The sequence below is a fragment of the Gallinula chloropus genome, assembly GCF_964237585.1.
Source record: "Gallinula chloropus genome assembly, chromosome: 1".
Classification (NCBI taxonomy): Eukaryota; Metazoa; Chordata; class Aves; order Gruiformes; family Rallidae; genus Gallinula; species Gallinula chloropus.
Window position 1 is genome coordinate 202,623,752 of NC_140085.1, and position 22,068 is coordinate 202,645,819.

At 40.2% G+C, this 22,068-nt stretch overlaps 1 protein-coding gene across 1 annotated transcript in view; it reads left to right on the forward strand.

Moving 5' to 3' along the window:
- Positions 1-22,068, forward strand: part of ARHGAP42 (Rho GTPase activating protein 42) — a gene marked incomplete at both ends in the record, with an annotated part of 167,171 nt that overhangs the window by 49,080 nt on the left and 96,023 nt on the right. Inside the window, one exon of the mRNA XM_084272899.1 lies at positions 10,880-10,941. Within this exon, the coding sequence (XP_084129025.1) occupies positions 10,880-10,941 (62 nt within the window). The remainder of the gene's footprint in view (positions 1-10,879; positions 10,942-22,068) is intronic.

Genomic DNA, 22,068 nt, shown 5'->3' on the forward strand with positions numbered 1-22,068 from the left:
TGACATGCTGTTAGCTCACAAACTGGAATTTACCTACTTAAACTATATTACCTTAAACCTAAACAAAAGAAAGCAGTTACTCTGTTTCCTCTAATATCTTGGGAATGAGACCCAGAAGAGAACTAAATTGGTAAGAAAAACAACGGTTTCAAATCCTGCACTCCCCTTCCCTACTTTGTCTTGTGTTCTACTTTCCCATATTAGTTCCCATATTAGTTACGGTACCGATCTCAGTTTTCCAAACTGAACTTTCTTTGCCACTTGGGAAGTAGGGGGAATGGACCAAGGGTGGAAGTAGCAGAGCAAATAGCAGCAGACAATGAAAAAAGAAAGCCTGAACAATAATTGAGAAGATTAAGCAGACATGTACTTGTTCAAATACAGCTTTTCTGAAGATCTGTTAAAAAAAAAAAATTAAAAATCTCATTTCTGTAGGAATTTGTTGCAATTATCTTACACTAGTATTTTTAAAGTTATATTACAGTGGTACTCGAGCCCAGACAACATTGCCAATGAAATACTTACAAATCGCAGAAATTATTCTTTACTTCAATTTGCAGACAAAATGTTGATCCTGCAGCTTGTTCCCTTTGGGCTAAACTGTAATTCCATTTAAAGCTGTGGATAGCTGTACACTTTAAATGTTTTATAGGCTTTATTCAACAGGAAAAAAAAAAGGAAGAAAAAGAATTGTTAACAAATCAGTTCAGGTTGTGACAGTGATAAAGGAAATAAGTCTTGTATAAGATAATGCTGTATTTAAATTCACAGACAACATATTAAAACACAAAGAGCATGGAAGGCTTCGGGAGCCTTATTTCAAGACAGTCCTTTTGGATTTACATTTTAGCTTAGTGGTGACATTTTGAGACATCCACTTTAGTTATCTTCAGATATATACTACAGATCGTTATGTGGCTTTTATGACATCTGCAGTTCTGTTACACAGAAAACACTAAGAAAGCAGATTATTGTCTCTTTATTCCAGGTACTTGGGGTGGCTGGTCAGCGTTGATCTGAAATGTTTGATTTTTCTGATCAGATAACCATCTTGCTCCTCTTGTCCTGCTCTCCCCACCATCCCTGCCACCACCACTACCCCTTACTTTTTAATTTTTAAAGCTACAGAAAGAAGGATGGAAATTTTATTTGATGCTGTGTTTTTTTAGAAAAACTGCTTGATATTGCATTTGTGGCTGCAAACAATGCTAGTCATTAGATCTCTGGAAATACATCTTTGAAATAGTAACTATTTAATAATGCATTTACTTTCATTTTAAAATGTCTTCTCCCATCACTCGTGGATCTTACATTTATTCTGTTTTGTCACTGAAGTATAGTAAACAAGTGTTAATCCTTGGGAAATATCCTTATGGGTCTGTGGTCCATCTTAAATTCTGATTCGACAATTTATTACTTACTGAGAAAAACTCCCTTGAAGGTTTTAGTTGAAGTTCAAGCTCAACCATGAATTTAGAGCCTGCTGGAGCACATCTATGCTAGCTATGACTAGTTCTGTAGAGAGGGTGTACTTGACTGACCTTCCTTCCAAAATGTTTCTGGAGCAATATGCAGCAAAGTCCTGGCATTTCCCCAGTCAGACCAGGGAGACAGAAGGAAATCTCTGATAGGCTTGCCCATTTTCACCTCTTACACAGCCAGATGTCAAGAGAAAAATGACATACTTATGTATGTATTTTTTTTTCATGCTGGCATTCACATATCTGAAGATAGTGTACTTCTGAGTATTTAAAAATTGCCTATGCATTGTTTAAACCTGCCCATGTAAGTGTAAGTTAAACCAAGAGTCCGTTTCACAGAATAGAACATCTATTTTTGTTCTGTCTTCTGTGGTAACTTTCCATTCTATCTCGGGTCAAACTTGGCTTTATGTCTTTAAATTCTGTATGTTGGTCATACAGAAATACTTCTGGCTTTCATATATGTTGCTTTCCTTTTCTTATTAGATACAAATTACATTATGCAGAATCACAGAATCATTAAGGTTGGAAAAGACCTCCAAGATCATCTAGTCCAACTGTCCCCTACCACCTATATTACTCACTAAACCATGTCCCTAAGTACCTTGTCCAACCTTTCCTTGAACACCCTGAGGGATGGTGACTCTACCACCTCCCTGGGAAACCCCTTCCAATGCCTAACCACTCTTTCTGAGAAGAAATTTCTGCTAATTTTTAACCTGAACCTCCCCTGGTACGACTTGCAGCCATTCGCTCTTGTCCTATTACTACTTATCTGTGAGAGGCTGACCCCCAGCTCACCACAACCTCTTTTCAGGTGGTTGTAGATAGCAGTAAGGTGTCCCCTGAGCCTCCTCATTTTCAGACTAAACAGTCTCAGTTCCTTCAGCCGCTCTTCATGAGACCCTTCATCAGCTTCGTTGCACTTCTTTGGACATTCTCCAGGGCCTCAATGTCTTTCTTGTAGTGAAGGGCCCAAAACTGAACACAGTATTTGAGATGCAGCCTCACAAGAGCTGAGTACAGGGGTAGAGATCACCTTCCTGGTCCTGCTGTTTACACTATTCCTGATACCAGCCAGGCTGCCATTGGTCTTCTTGGCTACCCGGGCATACTCCTGGCTCATGTTTAGGCAAGTGTCAACCAACACCCCCAGATCCTTTTCCTCTGTACAGCTTTCCAGCCACCCTGACCCAAGCCTGTAGCGTTGACTGGGATTATGACCAAAGTGCAGGGCCCGACACTTTGCCATGTTGAACTTCATCCCATTGGGCTCTGTCCATCAATTCAACCTGTCCAGGTCCTGCGTGAAGGGCCTTCCTACCCTCCAGCAGATTGACACTTCCCCCCAACTTGGTATTGTCTACAAACTTGCTGAAGGTGCACTCAATTCCCTCATCCAAATCATAAATAAAGATATTAACGGGGATGGGCCCCAGTACCAACCCCTGGGGAACGCCACTTGTGACCAGTCGCCAGTTGGGTTTAACTCCATTCACCACCACTCTCTGGGCCCGGCCAACCAGCCAGTTTTTAGCCCAGTGAAGTGTGTACCTGTCCTAGACATGGGCTGCCAGGTAGACTATGTCAACAGCCTTTCCCTCTTCCACCAGGCGGGTCACCTGGTCATAGAAGGCGATGAGCTTAGTCAGACATGACTTGCCTTTCATGATCCCATGCTGGCTGGGCCTGATCTCCTGGTTATCACATATCTGCTCTGTGATTGCCCACAGGATGACTTCCTCCCTAGTACCTATTGCTGTGTAACATTGTACTCTTTAACACTCAGCTAATTATTGATAGAGAAGCTGCAATAAAGTCTGTAGGCGTACTGGTTTAAGGTGGTGCATTGTCTGCACAAAACATCATAAAGTTTAAGTGCACGGGGTTTTTTTTCTCTAAATAAACCACTGGGTTTATTTTAATGCAGTAAACCAGAACTCTAGAGCATAAATGAGGTACATTTTCAATAATGCATTCTATAAACTCAAAGAAATTAATTTTTATCCTTTTTCATTCCTCCTTCATTCACTTAATCCTATACTAAGCTTCAGTTCTTTTTTGATTATGTGAGTATAGTTTTTTGAGGAGCTGTATCATATGTTTGAAATGAAAGGGATAAAATCCTGAATGAGACATGTGCATCTTTTGGAAAAAAGGACATAACTGAACTACACTATGAAGGTTTTAAGAACTAGCTTGGCTCCTTATGAAACAAATTAAGTAAAACACTTTTAATTTAAATATAAGTACGCTGATGGTTTTGAGGTTTGGGTTGGGTTTTTTTTAATAATGAGAGCTATATGTCCTGAAAGGGAAATTTTACAGCAAATTCTTGCTGGATATCAGCCAGCAACCTGTTTTAATTGTGACTGAGAGTACAAATGTCCAGCCAGGTACATATACAATTGGTGTTACTCATGGGCCTTGCTTTTCACAGGCATCACTTCTGTCGTGCTGCCAAGTGTATCTTACAGATCCTTTGAATAGACCAGAATTAAAAAGTAGCCTCTAAAAACTATTTGGATTTTGTAAGCTGGTATTTGCCAGTGCCTTAGACTATTAAGGCAGTACTTTGTTTTCCTTAAACTGGCCCACCAATAGCAATAATGCTGTTTGAAAATAATTAGAAATACCTTCATTTTTAATGTAAGTTAGGTTGCTTACTGTACTTTATATTCACAGAATCACAGAATCGTACGGGTTGGAAGGGACCTCAAGAGATCATCGGGTCCAACCCCCCTGACAAAGCAGCTCCCTAGCTCATATTGCACAGATAGGCATTGAGACGAGTCTTGAATGTCTCCAGAGAAGGAGACTCCACCACCTCCCTGGGCAGCCTGTCCCAGGACTCTGTCACTCTCACTGTGAAAAAGTTCTTCTGCATGTTGGTGCGGAACTTCCTGTGCTCCAACTTGCAGCCATTGCCCCTTGTCCTGTCTCCACAAACCACTGAAAAGGGGCTGGCCAGTTCCCCCTGCATCCCATGTCTAAGATATTTATAAACATTAATTAGGTCCCCCCTAAGTCTTCTTTTCTCTAGACTGAACAGTCCCAGCTCACTCAGCCTTTCCTCATACAGGAGATGTTCCAGGCCCTTAATCATCTTCGTAGCCCTTCTCTGGACTCTCTCCAGGAGATCCCTGTCTTTTTTATACCAGGGAGCCCAGAACTGGACACAATACTCCAGGTGGGGCCTGACCAGGGCACAGTAGAGGGGGAGGATCACCTCCTTTGACCTGCTGGCCACACTCCTCCTGATGCACCCCAGGATCCCATTGGCTCTCTTAGCCACCAGGGCACACTGCTGGCTCATGGCCAACCTGTCATCAACCAGGACCCCCAGATCCTTCTCCACAGAGCTCTTCTCCAGTAGGTCAACCCCCAGCCTGTACTGATACAGACGGTTATTCCTCCCCAGGTGCCAGACTTTACACTTGCTTTTATTGAATTTCATTAGGTTTCTCCCTGCCCAGCTCTCCAGCCTGTCCAGGTCTCTCTGGATGGCAGCGCAGTGTTCCTGCGTGTCAGCCACTCCTCCCAGCTTTGTATCATTGGGTACTTGCTGAGGGTCGATGCTATTCCCTCATCAAGGTCGTCAATGAAGATATTAAACAGAACTGGACCCAACACCGAGCCCTGAGGAACACCACTAGTCGCAGGTCTCCATTCAGATACCGCTCCGCTGATCATGACCCTCTGAGCTCGGTCTGACAGCCAGTTCTCAACCCACCTCACTGTCCACTCATCTATCCCATGCTCCCTCAGCTTTGCTATCAGGATGTCATGGGAGACAGTATGGAAAGCCTTGCTGAAGTCAAGGTGGATGACATCCACTGCTCTCCCTCCATCCACTCAGCTGGTGATGAGATCACAGAAGGCTATGAGATTGGTCGAGCATGACCTCCCCTTAGTGAATCCATGCTGACTACTCCTCATGACCTTCTTCTCTTTCAGTTGCCTGGTGATGGCATCCAGGTTGGATGGGCCCTGGGCAACCTTGTGTAGGTCCAGGCCTGAGGTTGGTGGCCCTGCCTATGGCAGGGCGTTTGGAGCTCTATGATCCTTGGGGTCCCTTCCAACCCATGCCATTCTATGATTCTATGATTGAGTTTACTCATTAGCTCCCTGCTCATCCACACAGGTCTTCTGCCTCTCTTTCCCGATTTCTTACTCAAAGGGATGTACCTATCCTGTGCTTGGAAGAAGTGCTGTTTGAATGCACATATTATTCATATGTTTTCAGAATTTTTTTCTTATCAGCACATTCCCATGACATTTCCTCTTGTGAAATACTTGACTCTTCCACCCCGCCCCCCCTTTGTATTTACAAAGTTTACTTTATTCTTCTGTGTCTATTCTGATTAAAAATAAAGAGAGAAAATAAAATCTTAGAAATAATTATAAGGCCTACGTGTAATTCCCGAGCATCCTGACAGACGGCAGTGGGCCCACATGACACAAATGTTTCTGATTTTTAAGTCTTCTGACTACTGTTCAAAGGCACCTCAGATTATTTCTGTTGAAACACTTGTTTGTTTTCTGATGAGAGCTGGGAATCCAGCATTAGATGTGTGTGCCTGGTGCTTTGGATTCACGCTGAAGCCCTGTGAGGGCCCTCGCTCTGGAGGGAGCGATGTCCCTGCCCAGCACTCCTGGGGGCTTGCAGCCCTGCGGGCAGGTCCCACAGGGAGCCTCATGGCCCCACAGTGTGAGCCCTGCTTCCTCACAGCAAGCTCCACACTGTCCATCCCTCTGTCTGCCCAGCTCAGTCCCCAAGAGAGGCAGAACTGTCACTCGTCTGCAACTGGGGGCAGGGGGGCTGTGGGAAATGAGGGGAGGAAGAAGGGAGAGTGTACACTGGGGAGAGGAGCAAGGGCTGTCTTTGCCTTCCCTTTACCGCCTCCCGCTGCAGCTTCCAGCACAGAGGAAGTTCTCTGGGGACAGACCCTGGCTTTTAATGAGGTCAGCCTGAGTGGGGGATGTATGGGAAGAAGGGTGTAATATCAGAAAACATGCACAAGTACTGTGATACTCATCGGTGTTGTAAAAGAGTTGTCGATAAAGCCTTTTTTGACTTTATGTGCAGCCATTGCAAGCACTAGTGCAATGTGGGGTCTAGTTGATTAGTGGGGTCACTAGAGAGGTCCATGTTGCTGAGCTGTCTCTGTGTGTTGCCTGTATGTCCTTCATTATGGTCTTTGTTTTCCCTGTGCACCACCTGAGTTGGGAAAGGACCCTCCATGGCTTTGTGGGCACTGACTGGCATGACGAGGATGGGTGTGGGTGTTGGGAGGTGTAGTCAGTGCTCATGTAAGGCTGTCTGTCTGCACTGATGGTGTCTGTGGGGTCAGGGGAATGGCTTATGTCAGCGTTGCTGAAGAGTGTGGGTTCTGTGTTCCTGGTGAAACTTTCATCTTTATAATCCCCGCAAAGGTGAGACAAAGAGGAAGAAAAGATCTGGACAACGTTTTGGTTTTTAGCTGGGGCACTGTGTAAGGGACGTATATATTAGTACCTTTATATTTGTGTTAGACATTGAGGAAGATCTTGATTTGCACACTTAGAGAACATATTTTTTTATATTTTTTTCTTTGTCTGTCCTGGTTTTATTTAAATCCTAAGCAAAAGTTTCAATGTGGAAACTAAAAATACCTCTGGTTCTGCCTTCAACTTAGGAAGATGAATCAAAAGATTCTCTTACTCATTTTTTAAAAAGTATTTCTTTTCTTCTTCCTCCTCCTCAGATTCTAGTCATCCTTCTGCACAGTTTCTGCTTCCTGATATTTTTCCTTTACTATCTTTTTGCTCCTAAAGCGCTGACTATTGCCTGACCAGAGAGGATATTTTTATCTTCACAACTGTATGGCTTTTACCCACTTGTCCCTCACCCTTTCTGTTTGATTTAGATAAACTCCTGCCCATATGTTATGGCTGGGAACTGGCAGTATTTGTACTTGGCTGCGGAAAGGAGTAAAGTTCTGGATCTGCAGTCCTCACAAAGTTACAGTGCTTGGTCTGATCATTTCTCTTTGAAATAGCTCTGTCATTGTGAGTGACTCCACAGTAAAATAGAGAAAAAAGGAGGGGGAGTGGAGTTTTAACATGTGACTGCAGTAACATATCATCTTGTGGTTAAAAATGACCAACTATTTTACTGAAGTAATCTGGAAACGATTTCTCTTGCTGGCTTTACTAGAAAGTCAGATGTTTTTCTGAAATGCATCCTAATTCCCTGAATAGGTAAGAAAATTCAAACAATATGTTTATCTAGTTTATTAGAAAAGTTTTGTTTTTTTTTTTTTTAAATGATGGGTAAAGAATCACTCTGCCACATGTGCAAGGGATGAACTAGCTCTGTCCTCATTTTTACAGGCAGGGATAATTTCTTGTTAAATTCTGGGGGATATCAGTGCAAAAATAAAATAAAATAAAACGGTTTGGCCATGTGTGCTTGGGTCATTATTTAGTTTTTACAGTTACATATTGGGTACATAGATATTCTTGAATATAACACTCAATAGATTTCTTATCAGGTAACTTAATCATTCAGTTCATCATATATTTCTTTATCTGGTTTTGACAGATATATTATGAGCTGAGTCTAAGAAATTGAGTTAATAAGAGAGAATAAACTAAGTTCTTGACATCAAGACATAATTGATAAAGGCTGAGCTGGTAACTAACTAAAAGTAACTGAAAGCCTCAGCTGGTAATCTGGAGTCAAGGAGTTCAGAAGTTTGTGAAGGAGGCCTAGAACTTCTTTTACTGAAAATGTGGCAAAATTTTCTGATGTTTATGCCCTCGAGGAAAAATATTAAAGGAAAAGGCTCAAGACCCAATTGGATGGACATTTAACTTTTGAACTAGCAAAGAGCTCATGAGTAATAACAGGGAAAATAGAATTTGTCAGCAAAGAATGACTTAGAGGTCAAGATCTGCAGATGCAGCATTACAGTTTCAGATAATAAGCAATGTAAGGTCTTGCAGAAGAAATTGGAACAAACAGTGATGTGTTCTTCAGCTGTAAAAGTTAAAATAGAGCAAGAAGAATGTAAGTGTGACCTCTGCAATCCAGAGGGGATAAAGGATAAAAATTATTTGAGTATGGTCCAAAAACTAAGTAGCAATTCATGAATGCTGACAAGGCAGTTAAGGCAATCTAGATACTGGTTCCCTCTTAGAAGTTACTGGAACATACCAGATCGTCTAGAAAATGTGCTTATATACCTAAATCTTAAAGAGAAGATGAGAGGGGATGAAGCCATGTTATTGGAGAGTGACACATTTTGTAAAAACATGTAAGAAGATGGAACAATAGCTAAGAAAATGAGAATTGTGTTAGCATACCTTCAGCAGTGCCTGTCAGTTAACTGTGAAGACTTTTTCAAGCCTACTCTTTTGAAAAGTTCTACAAGTTTTATTTCCATGTTTTTCCCCTCTTTAAAAGATGATTTAGATTGCTTCAAGTTTGTTGTGAGAAGCAGTAGGATTTATGAATCAACATTCTGAGATTAGAGCTTTAAACAATGAGATTTAGCATCCTGTCATTGGCAGCAGTTATTGCTAGATGAATTAAGAGAAAGTAAAAAGAGCTACTTAACTTTCTTCACATGCTTCTTCTCTGGCATTTTTGTCTGTGGAACTGTGATGCTGAATTCTGACAACTCATATGTCCTTGAGAAAGTAATAGAAATGGAAAGATAGATTTTTCTAAAGAGATTTGTACCATGTGCTTCATGTAAGTATGAAGCCTTAAGAGGTTTTTTGGAATGTTTCCGCCTTTCTTGCCCTCTTTCATGGGTTAATACTTTAATGCTTTTATTATGTTTTTAATGACATCTGCTACAACCCTTTGACTATATTTGAAGGCAATATTGAGTAAAGATTCCCTCACAGACTGCTATTGTATTCAGTTCATAATATTGGCTGGATGGTTGCACTCAGAGTTGTGGTCAACAGAACAATGTGTAAGTGGAGACAAGTGACAAGGGGTATTCCTCAGGGGACAGTATTTGGTTGGCACTGTTTAGCAGCTCTGTCGGTGACATGGGTTGAGTGCACCCTCAGCAAGTTTACCAATGATACCAAGCAGTGTGGTGAGGTCAAGGGAAGGGATGCCATCCAGAGGGACTGTGATAGGCTTCAGAGCTGGGCCCATGAAAACCACATGAAGTACAAGGTCCTGCACGTGGCTCAGAACAGTCTCAAGTACAACTACAGGCTTGTCAGAGAATGGATTGAGAGTAGCCCTGATGAGAAGGACTTGGGGCATTGGTAAATGAGAAGGTCAATATGTGTGGGCAATGTACGTTTGCAGCCCAGAAAGCCAACTATATTCTGGGCTGCATCAAAATCAGCATGACCAGTGATTCTGCCCCTCTACTCTGCTCTGGTGAGACCCCACCTGGAGTACTGCATCCAGCTCTGGGGTTCCCAATAGAAGAAAGACATAGAGCTCTTGAAGCAAGTGCAGAGGAGGCCATACAGATGATCAGAGGACTGAAGAAGACAGGCTGAGAGAGTTGGGCATGTCAGCGTGGAGAAGGGAAGGCTCCAGGGAGACCTTATAGCAGCCTTCCAGTACCGTGAGGGACCTAGAAGAAAGATGGAGAGGGACTGTTTCTCAGGGAGTGCAGTGATAGGACAAGGAGTAATGGGGTTAAACTGAAAGAGGGAGATTTAGATTAGATATTAGGAAGAAATTTTTCCCTGTGAGGGTGGTGAAACACTGGCACAGGTTGCCAAGAGAAGCTGTGGCTGCCCCTTCCCTGGCAGTGTTCAGGGTCAGATTGGATGAGGCGTTGGGCAACTTGTGCTAGTGGAGGGTGTCCCTGCCCATGGTAGGGGGGTTGGAACTAGGTGGTCTTTGAGGTCCTTTCCAACCCAAACCACTCTATGGCTCCATGCACTGCAGCAACAATCAAAGCTTGCTTATAAATCAATTATCTGTTCTCACCTGAGAGCTTGTCCTTGGAAAGCATACAGTCAAAGTGCTGCTAAAGGTTGGACAAAGTAACATATTTCCTCTAAAATTTTGACTTTCAAGTTTTTATCTGAGTATTTTTCATAGTTCTCGATAATTGTTGCTGCACTTCAATAGGAGAAACTCAAGATTTTTCTTTTCTGTTTCTTTTGCTCCTTGTGTGATATAGCAAAATTTTGTGCCTGATTAGAATTCTTCATTTTGAGACTGATATTTGCATATTTCAAGAAAATCAATTTCTCTTAAGTAAGTGGGACTACTCTTGACCTGTTGCTCATTTCAGTCCATGTCTCATTTAATTACTACTGATTTCAGTGAGGTACATTTTCTTATCACTGGAACTTCAGTCCGGAAAACTGACTCATGTGGTCTTAAAATGTAATTTTGATGAGGATGTTCTTTCTCTTTTCAGCTCAATCACTGAAAGAGTTTGCTCGTCTCCTGATTGCTGTTGAAGAGGAGAGGAGGCGACTGGTAAGTTTGCTGGGAATAGTATTTTATACTGGGCTTCTTTTTGTATAAAACAGTACTTTTTTCCCTCCCCACTCTCACCCCAAAATAACCTTTAAATGCTGCTGTGCCTTTCCTTTCCCACATCTTGTCTTATTAGTACAAGGCACAGCAATAAAGTAAACTGTAAACAGAGAGGTTGTGGTGTAAATGTAGAATTGGTATTACAATCAATGATGTTGGAAAAGACCTTCAAGATCGTCAAGTCCAACCGCCAGCCCTACACCACTGTAACCACTAAACCATCTCCCGAAGCCCCATATCTACATGTTTTTTAAACACCCTCAGGGATGGCAACTCCACCACCTCCCTGGGCAGCATGTTCCAGTGCTTCACCACTCTTTTGGTGAATAAATTTTTCCTAATGTCCAATATGAACCTCTTCTGGTACAACTTGAGACCATTTTCTCTTGTCCTGTCACTAGTTATTAGGGAGAAGAGGCCAACACCTGCCTCACTTGCAACCTCCTTTCAGGTAGCTGTAGAGCGATAAGGTCTCTCTTAAGCCTCCAGGCTGAACAGACCCGTCTCCTTCAGTCTCTCCTCATAAGACCTGTTCTCCAGACCCCTAATCAGCCTAGTTGCCCTTGTCTGCACCCTGTCCAGCAGCTTGATGTCCTTCCTATATTGAAATTTAATGGAATACTTTTATAATTCAATAAACATATACCAGTAATCCAGGAATATGAGAAAACAAGTTCATCCCCTCTGAGAGGCTCTTGCAGAGTACATTATAGATCAGACTTTTCAGGTTTGTCCCTTGTTATGGTATTCCTATTCCCTTTGTCTATACTAATGAATCTGCAGTATGCTTTAATTTATATTTCTACAGATGTAGCTTTGTTAAGCAAGGTTTAAGTATATTTTTGTACAAGTTTGTTGGGGTTTTTTTTTAAATTCCACATTAGCAATGAAACTACTTTTTTTTCTTCGTTGGAAATTAGTCATGAATAAAGAAGTGAAGTAAGCATTAACTTCAGTAGGGGAATTTTTAAATATTGTGAAAGTTTAACTAGCTCAGATCCATCCACTGACTATGTCTATCCTTGTTTTCTTTCCTCTTACAAGTACTTAGGGAGGTGAGAGAAAGGATTTTCTGACTCATATTGGAGGAGATTTATTAATCCAGGCAGAGGCTTACAGAAAGTTCTCTTATTCCTAGGAGTAATTAACTATAGAATTGATCTCCTGCTATTTCTGTTTGTGTGGCAAGATCATAAACGCCTGCATGGTATGGTTGGATAGTTAGTAGCACCTAAACCTATAGAAGTGCAAAATGTTTGCTTTGTGCTAAATATGTTTTCCTGACTAGATGGAAGAGTGAGGAGGTGACTGTTGAGTACTTATAACCTTAAAAGACATTTACAAGAACATTTATTAATTTATTAGTTAAACAATGTCTCAAATGAATAGTCCTTCCATTTAGGTTAAAGATTATTGTGACCTAAGTATTAAAAAAAGAAAAAAAATGGATAGGTGAAGGTTTTATTTCTCAAACTAGTTAGACTGTCATAATATGTATACGTGACTTCCCTTTGTTCTATCTTCTTTTTCTTCAGAGCAGTTGCTTCCTTTTTCAAGAAGATACTGGACTCTCTGTGGTTTAGGATTTGATCTTCCCATATAACATTTTACTTCATATCTTGTAGGAATACCATTAGGGTGAAAGGGCTGGGAAAACATTCACCTTCTTTTAAAAAGACCAATCAGAGAGAAAGATACTTCTTGTTCTGTTCCAGTCGATTCCGGCAGGAGTGCATGGATTTTGTAGCTGAGCAAGTGGATCCCGATGCAGGGCCAGAGACTTGGGTGAGATTTCAGTCTCATGGGAAAATATGCTAGAAATGTCTATAAGTTCAGTAGAAAGTGATCATCAAAATGTTGTAAACAGTATCAGATAGTATCCATGTGTGGAGAAGCTTCTCTTGATGGGAAATCATTTGCTTCCAGCTTTTCTCTGACTTTAAATAGCCCCGTTCTGTTTTTTCTTCTAACCAAATGCTCTTGCTGACAGCATAGAGGGACACACAGTTATCATGGTAGTAGTATTTGAACAAGAAAATTCAGAAAGCCTAGAATTTCTCTGTTTTTAAAAACTTCCATCTGCCTGTAGGTAGAATTTATTCATTATTATTGGAATGAAACTTCCTAAAATATTTCTTCCTGGTAGAGTCAAACGCAAAAACGAGAACCTGAAGCTTGGAAAAAATACATGGAGGATAAACCAGTCCCACTTTGATCTCCGCATAGTTATTCTACCCATGCTATTCTTAAGGGGTAACTTTTGTATTAATAAGATAGCTTAGTCATCTTTTTTTCTGTTATCTGAGTTTATGCCCAGTGCTATACTGTGAAGGTGTTTCGAGAAGCTTTCCATCATGTGTTGGGCTGCTCCAGCCCTAGGTCACAAAGCTCTAAATGCTCTCTAGAAGTAGCCAGTGTCATTGCTGTTCTCACTTCATACCAATCCCACATCCTGCTATGGAGCAGTGTACTGACTTAATGATTGTGTCTGGTTTTATATAGAGGCAAAGACAGGCTCTCCTGACATTTTTCCCCTGAAACCCATTAATTTGCAGCTTTTCATCCTGTAATGAATGGATTTATTGTATCTTATACATGTTTGCTGCAGGGGCTTAGAAGCTTAAAAACAAAACAAAAAAGCAATACAGAAAGTATCACCTTTGTCATGTCATGTCATATTCTCCAGTTCTCTTACTTCAGTTTTCTACATGCTGTCACAGACTGCAGAGGTCCCTGTGAGGGTCAGTGTGCCATGCTATACGCTGTTTGGATTGCTAGCAGTAAGAGGTTTCTGCTTGTCAAATTGTGATTTAAATGGGAAATCTTCGAAATGTTTTTTTTGCCTGTTTGTGAGGTAGTATGGAGCTTTATGCATGCACTTTGATTCTTCTGCTGGCAGCACTTCAAGCCAGCCAATTTTCAGATTAGTGATCATTTTAGAAAAAGTCCTCAGTGGATTGGAAAGCTCAAGACAGGGCATGCAGGTCTTTAAGAATTCAATTTCCTTTACTTATGCATGAAAAGAGAGAACTTGCAGAATTGTGTTGGGTTTTAGTTTTTCTTTTAAAGCTTTTTTTTTTTTAAGCTTCTTCTTTTTCATATTCTGTAGAAAGGTTGGAGAAAAACAACTAGTCAGTGTTAAGACTATTTGTGTATACATTTCATACCATTCATACCATATGCATCATACCATTTACAACTTCTTTTTAATTCTTGAAGTGTGTGACTGTAAAAGAGAGTATTGTATCAGTGAATGCTGGTTGTATGGCAATATGGAATGGCAGATGTTGATTTTACTTACCAGCTAATGATCTTGTTTGTCTGCCTTGAATTTTACATTTTTAATTTATGACCATGCATATGAGTACGTGAATCAGATTTGAAGATGGAATTCACAGAATCACAGAATTGTAGGGGTGGGAAGGGACCTCAAGAGATCATCAAGAGATCATGTCCGGACAGGTCTTGAATATCTCCAGAGAAGGAGACTCCACAACCCCCCTGGGTAGCCTGTTCCAGGGCTCTGTCAGCCTCACTGCGTGAAGGTTCTTCCACATATTGATACAGAACTTCTTGTGCTCCAACTTGAGGCCATTGCCCCTTGTCCTGTCTTCACACCACTGAAAAGAGGCTGGCATTTCCCCTTGTGTCCCACAATTAAGATTTAATTCTAAACATTGATCAGATCCCCTCTTAGTCTTCTTTTCTCAAGGCTGAACAGCCCCAGTTCATTGAGCCTTTCCTTAGAGGGGGGATGCTCCAGGCCCTTAATCATCTTTGTAGCCCTCTGCTGGACTCTTTCCAAGAGATCCCTGATTTTTGGTACCAGGATGTATATATTCATATCACTGATTTATTTCTCATTCTGATGCCTGTTAAATTCTTCGTAAGTAAATTTTTTTTGGTTGTTTTGGTGAACACAGTGTTGGAGTGCCTGCCCACTGAATGTATAAATTCTTTCCACTGGTCAAGAAAATAGCTTGAGAGGTGCTTAGCAAGACTTCTGTCCATCTTGTGTAAAGAAACAAAAGCAACTTGGTTTTGTTTTCTTTAGAAGAAGCTAATGAAATAAGATAATATGAACAGTATTACTGGGAAAAACACTGAAGTGTAAGGTTAAATAAAACTATCACATAAATGTTCTGTTCTCTAAAGCTTTGCAGCCATTATTATTGGCAGCAATAATAATATGGTGATTACTCTAAGGCCATTCCTTTTTATCCTTGTCTTTTATTTCCTGATTATATATATATAAAAAAAAGACTAGTAGCACCAAACGGTACCCCTTAAAAAGCAAGTAAAGAAAAAGTAACTTGTAAGACTTTTTATGATACAGCCTTTTTCTTTTGATATCTATTTCATGATCTTGTTGACCTCTTGATGCTGTTGGATTAAAACCAAAACAACCCAACCAACCAGACTCTTGGATTTTACAAGTAGCCTACTAGGCTAAAAAGTCAGATTCATCCCTGTTGCCTTTCCAGTCAGCAAGAAGCCACCAGGGAATGTAAACTGATGACCTCTCTTTCCCAGTAATTATTAGGAAGCAATAGAGATGCTATGATTTAATTTAATATTTGGATCTATATCAAGGGAACTTACTTAAAGTAATTTCCTTCTCCTCTTGCTGAATTTACATTGTTTCTGTTAAGTGATAGGCTTTTTTTTTTAGATTCATGTGTTACCTATGCTTTCTATTAATTTGGTATCGTTAGTAAACCTTATAACAAACAGAAATGTCCTAGGTGTGATATAAAATACTAATTCCTTTTCCTTTCAGAGGATTATGCAGTGTTGACACAAGCACAGATGAATTAGTTCCTGCCACTGATTTTCCCTTTCTTGAGATCCCCTATGAATTTGAAGCACTGAATGTGTTCTCTGAAGTGTTGCCTTGAATGTAACTCTGGTTATTTCTGAAAGTTTAGTAAATCCCAAGCTGAAATAGGCTTCTTAACTGCTACATTCTTTGCTATTTCCCCTAGTTTTTGTGAGTTGCTGGCATGTTATGAATGGTCTCAGAGCTTTTCTCTCTGGCATCCTGAATCACTGAGATGTGTATGGTTAACTCTGAATTCCTGAGCAATATTAAATATTCCAGGAGATAGTACAAAAATTCTGAAGTGGATAGTTGTGTACTATGCTCAATGAATATTTTTCCTTCTACTGTCTGTCTCTCTGTACCTCATAATCTTCATGCTTCAGAGACTATCTCATAGTTGTCCATTCTTGTTGTATTAACTGGATGTTCTCATTGTAGTTCTGTGTTTGCCCTCACACAAGGGGTCCGATGCTATCTGCTTCCAGGGAGAGCATCAAAATATTCAGTTTCAAAAGCTGCCTTTGAAGAAAAATAAATGAACTATTAAAAACATCTATCCATGGAATGGTACATAAAATCAGATACTGAAGGACACAGCATGTTGTTGAGGAAAATTAACCTTTTCCCTATAATGTGAAGCAGGTTACAGATTCCATCAGAAGAATGAGGAGCCTTCTATCCACAGGTGCTGCTGACTACTCAGTTTATAAAGGGGAGAAATTGTAAAACTCACATACTAGCACCCAGAAACCACAGAGCATACACCTGGCATTTTGTTTCACATGAACTCTCTCTTAAAATGACAGAAAGTATTGTATGAATGTGTTTTGATATACTTGGTAAAGGTTTTTAGGGCTCTTTGCTTCTCAAATCACTTTTTGTGTGTAAATTAATCTTTTTTGCTGGAACTTTCCTGCGGGGAGACTGACTGAAAGCACGTTGCTGCCAATGAAGGAACACCAACACAAATAAGAGTTTCTTCTCTTTGTAATGAGGACTGAGTTATTTTGGTTTTTAGGGCTTTTTTGTTTCTTTATGCAGGTGCCCCCTCCCCCACTGTTTAATTGAAAAACCCTTTAAAGCTGATTTTTGGGAGGTTGCTTTTTTTACTGCCACTTAAGATCGTCTCCCTGTACTTATCCGATTGAGCAATTGCAGTAGCATGTTCTGTGGTGTTAGCATAAACTCTCTGGAAAGGCTTTCTGAATATGTGTGTCAGATCAGTAATTTGGAAACACCCATTTCCAAAGCAGCTGAGCTTTCCATTAAACAGGGAGCAGTAAATCATCATGTAATTATTTTATTTTTGTTCCAAAATTTGTTTGTTTATTATTTTATTCCCCTATTTTTCCTCCTGTTCCAGTTATACTAGGCTACATGTTTGTTATGCATTGAAGGTGAAATCCACGTCTTCGGCAAATGAAATTTGCAAGACAGGAAAACACTGACTCCAATGATTTTGTTCCTTGTTGTGGGTTTTTTTGTTTATTCTGGGTTGTGGTTTTGGTGTGGTTTTTGCGTTGGGTTTTTTGGGGGTTTTATTGTTTGGGTTTTTTTGGGCCATCAGCTTACTGACCACAGGCAGTCAAGCTAAGTGTTAGAAATCACTTGGAACATCATTGAAAAGAAATCAAATACCTTCATAAACCTTTATGTTGAACCCCCATTTTGAAAACTTGCTATATGCATGTCTGGTTAGATAGCATCATCCATATTAGAAAAGATAGAGATAGGTAGCAAGGATGTCTGGACACCTGGATGCTGTCTATGAGGAGGACTCTGAGTAGCTTCAGTTCAAATAAATTAGACCAGTGCTATCTGGAGACCTGGAACTTATTAACTGCAACAGTGTATCTCAGCACCCTTTAAAATATTTTGACAGATGAGACTTACTAGTCCTCAGCAATAGATAACACTTCATCCCTTGAAATGAGATTTCTCTTTTTCTTTAATTCTAGCCAGCCCAGTTGTCAGTCTTGTCTTCCTAAGAAGTAACTAGAACAAACATTTCAAGTCTCACTTCAAATATAGCTAAACATTTCTGTCACTATAACCCTGTTTGCTCTCCAGTTTCCTCACTGCCTTTTATCAGAGACTCTTTGCTCCACTTCCAGATCTCAGCCCTTTGCAAATACCAGGAGAAATGAGTGAAAAAGGCAAAAAAACCCCAACCCTCAAACCCTCACTGTTCTCTTACTACTGAGTGTATCACTAGGAAATTTATTCTGTATGCAGAATTATGCTCCACCAGCATAATTTTTTCAGGCCTGGAAGGTGACAGGAAAGGCCTGCAGAGTAGGGCACTCGTAGAATCATAGAATATCCTGAGTTGGAAGTGACCCATAAAGATCATCAAGTCCAACTCGTGACCCCACACAGGCCCAGCCAAGTCAGAGCATGGGACTGGTGGCACCATCCAGACATTTCTTGAACTCAGCCAAAATTGGTGCTGTGACCACTTCCCTGGGGAGCCTGTGCCAGTGCCTGACTAGCTTCTCAGTAAAGAACCTCTTCCTAACATCCAACCTAAACCTCCTGCCACAGCTTTGTGCATCAACAGATTATGTCCTAGTCCTCTCTTGCCTTCTAAACAAGGGAAATTTGGATTAAAAGGACTGATTTGGGGAAACATCTACTTCTAAGATCTCAGAAGTATAGTTGCTTTGCTAGAGGAAAACCAGATCTGCACCATTTAAGAACACACATTCTTCAGAGTGCAGAGATTGGTGGTTGCTGCTTCATCCCTTTTTACTGCAAATTGCTCCTAGAAGTCTTTGGACAAACCCTGGATACTTCCTAATATTGCAGAGTTTAGCAGAGGATCTTCAGCCTCACTGTCTTCCCACTTCTGTTTCATCCTATTGGAATTTTTCTCAGATCCCAAACTGTGAAAAGAGTAAGTTTCACCTATACAGGTAAAAGTTGCCTATCCTATGGTTGCATGTACAGTGCAGTCATCTCCATTTTTCGAGTATTGACTCACATTGTGGAGTCTGTAGAGAGAAATGGGAACTTTTCAGATATTGTTATCCTTAAGTAGATTCTTGAACATTAATTTACTGGTAGCATGTGCATATGTTTCTCTTTGGGATGTGTGTATTTTTACTGTCCAGAAGGTTAAATTTGGTGAATATTCAATTTTTGTGGAAGACTTTAATTTATTCCATTTATTTTAGTCCATGGATTAGTTGTTGCTTTTGGTTTTTTGTTTTTCATATAAATTTATATTATTTCATAATATAAACCAAATAATTTTGGTTTTCATTTGAGTCTTATGGAGAAAAAGATGGTTTATCATTACCATACGTAATATAATATTAATTCTTATTTTTAAAATATGTAGTGCTATTTTGTTGAGGTTTTTGCCAGTTACCCATAGAAATTACTGCAGAGGAGAGAGGATGTAGACAGCAACAGTACATGGTTTTCTTCTGTGGTTGACCTCTCAAACGGTTGGAGTAACTATGCTACAAACAATGATGTTAACTAATGAATGGTTTTCAGAACCAGCTTGCTGCCCCAAATCTGAGAGCTTTGTGTCCCAGTGTCGGGAGGTAACTCAAGTGGAGCTCAGCATAACCTAAAAGGCTGGTTTTATTCTCATATTGGTTGCATATTTGTAGAGTATTTTTGGACCATTTAAGAAAATGTCCAGCCTTCCCTGTTGTGTTGGTATGTGTGTTTGTTGTGACTGTGCAGTGAACATACCTGGGAAAGTGATCCATCTGGAAAAACAGATGTGTTTGACCCACATACCTGATGAATGAAATCAAGAAGTGGTAGGCTTATTTCTCTCATTCATGTTTCCTAGAGCAGAGATCTGCAACACAATCCCCCGGGTTCCTGTTGAGGGAGAACCTGTAATGCAGCTTTCCCCTTTGCTCTGTCTTAGGCTAGAAGGACTCCTGTTTGCTGCTTTCTCTCCACCACTCAAGTACAAAAATACACGTGCTCAGTGAATGCTTGTTAGCATTTTGATCAATTAAAGAAATGGAAAAAACCCAAACCAGCAAAGTAATGAAAGTAACCAGCTCATGTGTTATCATTAGTGTAGTGTAATGTCTGACTTCTGGATGTTTGCATGGATGTTTTCTGAATTTTCTCCAAATAAAAAACACATGCTAGGCCAGACAATTTGGAGATAAAATTATGGGTGCTCTCAGTAAAGAGTGTTAGCTGGCTTTCCTAGGTGACACTTGTCAGCATCTGGAATTTTTTTCAAATAATGTGGTCAAGGAACATATGGAGTTCTTACTGTTACTTTTCAGTTTTACACTTGGTACATTCCTAACTTTTTTATAGTTCTAATTTCTCTAATAATTTTCTTTAAAAATCATTTGTTCCATTTTTTTTTGTGGAAATGATGAAAAAACCTGACATTTGATTGTGATAATAGTCAACAGATGATACTGATCTCACTAGAAACTATTTGCATCTAGTTCCTTTCTCACATTCATGTTACTGCCCACCTATTGATATCTGGGATTGAAAGTGTGAGTCCCTGTTTTCTGTAACTTTGCAGAAAGTACTTTGGAATAATTTTTGCTATGACAGAGTAATGCCATTAATACAGATTTTGCTCAGAGGTTTTATTACAGTGAAGTCAACAGAGAATACCTGTTCACGTTTTGCTCTGTATTCCTTAGCAGCTTTCTCTTTTTTCTTTTTGCTTTGAAAATGTTTCCTATTCATACCAATGCCCACGGTGAGGAACTGCAGCAAATGGAAAGCCTTTTGTACCTTGCTCTGCTTGTTCCTAGAAAATTCTGTTGCCTCCTGAACCCACCACTTGGGGAAGAAAGCAATCTACTATTTTTAGAGACAGGCCATACAGTTTTCCAAGGTAGCTGTCATAGAGTTGAATTGTGACATAGTTACTTTCTTGCAGTAAACATCTGTTGGCAGAGCTGTGAAAGTGTCGTTCTGTCACGTTGTTTTCAGATGTCTTGTGTTGGCTGACATCAGACAGGGACCACTTGTCTGTCTTGAGATTGCGAGCAGGACCTGGGATGACTGTTCAAGAGGAAAAGAAGGGGGAGTAGAAATAAGTTGCTTCACTACCTCTGTAGTACCTCTGAAGTGTTTACAACACTTCCGAACATCCACCTACCTGTAGCATCTCATACAAACAGTATACAAAGCCTTAGTAAGAAGGCTGTGATAATTAGCATCCTTATAGTAATTGCTCTTCGGTTTTCTGCTGGGAATGGAAATGAAGAAAAGCTGTCTATTTTAAAAATATGGTGCATGTTTCAGGAGTACTGCACTGCAGATTAATGATTAATTGATTCAGGTCATTATTAGGGTTCTCCTGCTGTCTATATCTGGGATGCTTGTATTGGCATTTACCTCCCTATGGATGGGATCCTACACTAGGAAGGTGCTGGGATGATTGCTCCGTATTAACAGTATGAAATGATTATAGGGAGTCCTTGATCTTTGTCAATGAAGAGTTGTTAAAAGATTTAACAGCTTGTGATAAACGGTGCCAGGATTTATACAGTGGCCTGGTTGAGCCAGGTCGGGGCCTTAAGTAGCTGCCTTCACCGTTCTTAATTGACTGATCAGCAGTGACTGCAATAAGAATTGGAAGTGATTATTGAAAACCAGTCAAATAAACTGATCACCACATTTCTGAAAACTGGTTTACTCTGCAACATTTTTCAGTTAGGAGAGAACATTCACAGAATGATATTGCTTGCCATTCCCAGTTCTGCAGGGTGTCATCAGGAGGCAGACAGATGAAATTCTCCCTTCAGTAAGGTGCAAAATGAAGGCTTAGTTGGAAAGCCACTTTCTACTTCGTGTTTTATAAAATCTAATTTTTTTCTCCGTTTCATATACTCATTTCATATTGCCTGTTTCTTATCACATGTGATCTTACATTAGAGGCCAGCAGCTTCCCCGAGTGTTTCGAGAGACATTCACTGAGTAATGTGGCTGAAATGAGTTTATTTTAATGACATTTTAGACTTTGCAGAAATACAGGTAGTTGCTATTTCAGCTTGTATATCCTTCAGCTTTCAACAGTCACTAACCGAGTGTCTTCTCAGATGACTGTTGACAGAGAAAAGAGAAAGATATTTGTACTTCTAAATGACTGTTTTAAAGAAACCTGAGACCACTTATAGCTTTAAAGGGTTTTTTGTGCATTTATTTTGTGATTGGAGGGAGTGATTGGAGTGACTTGCAGTGCTGGGTATGTGCTGTACCCATTACTAGCCAGTAGTAACCTGACAATCTAC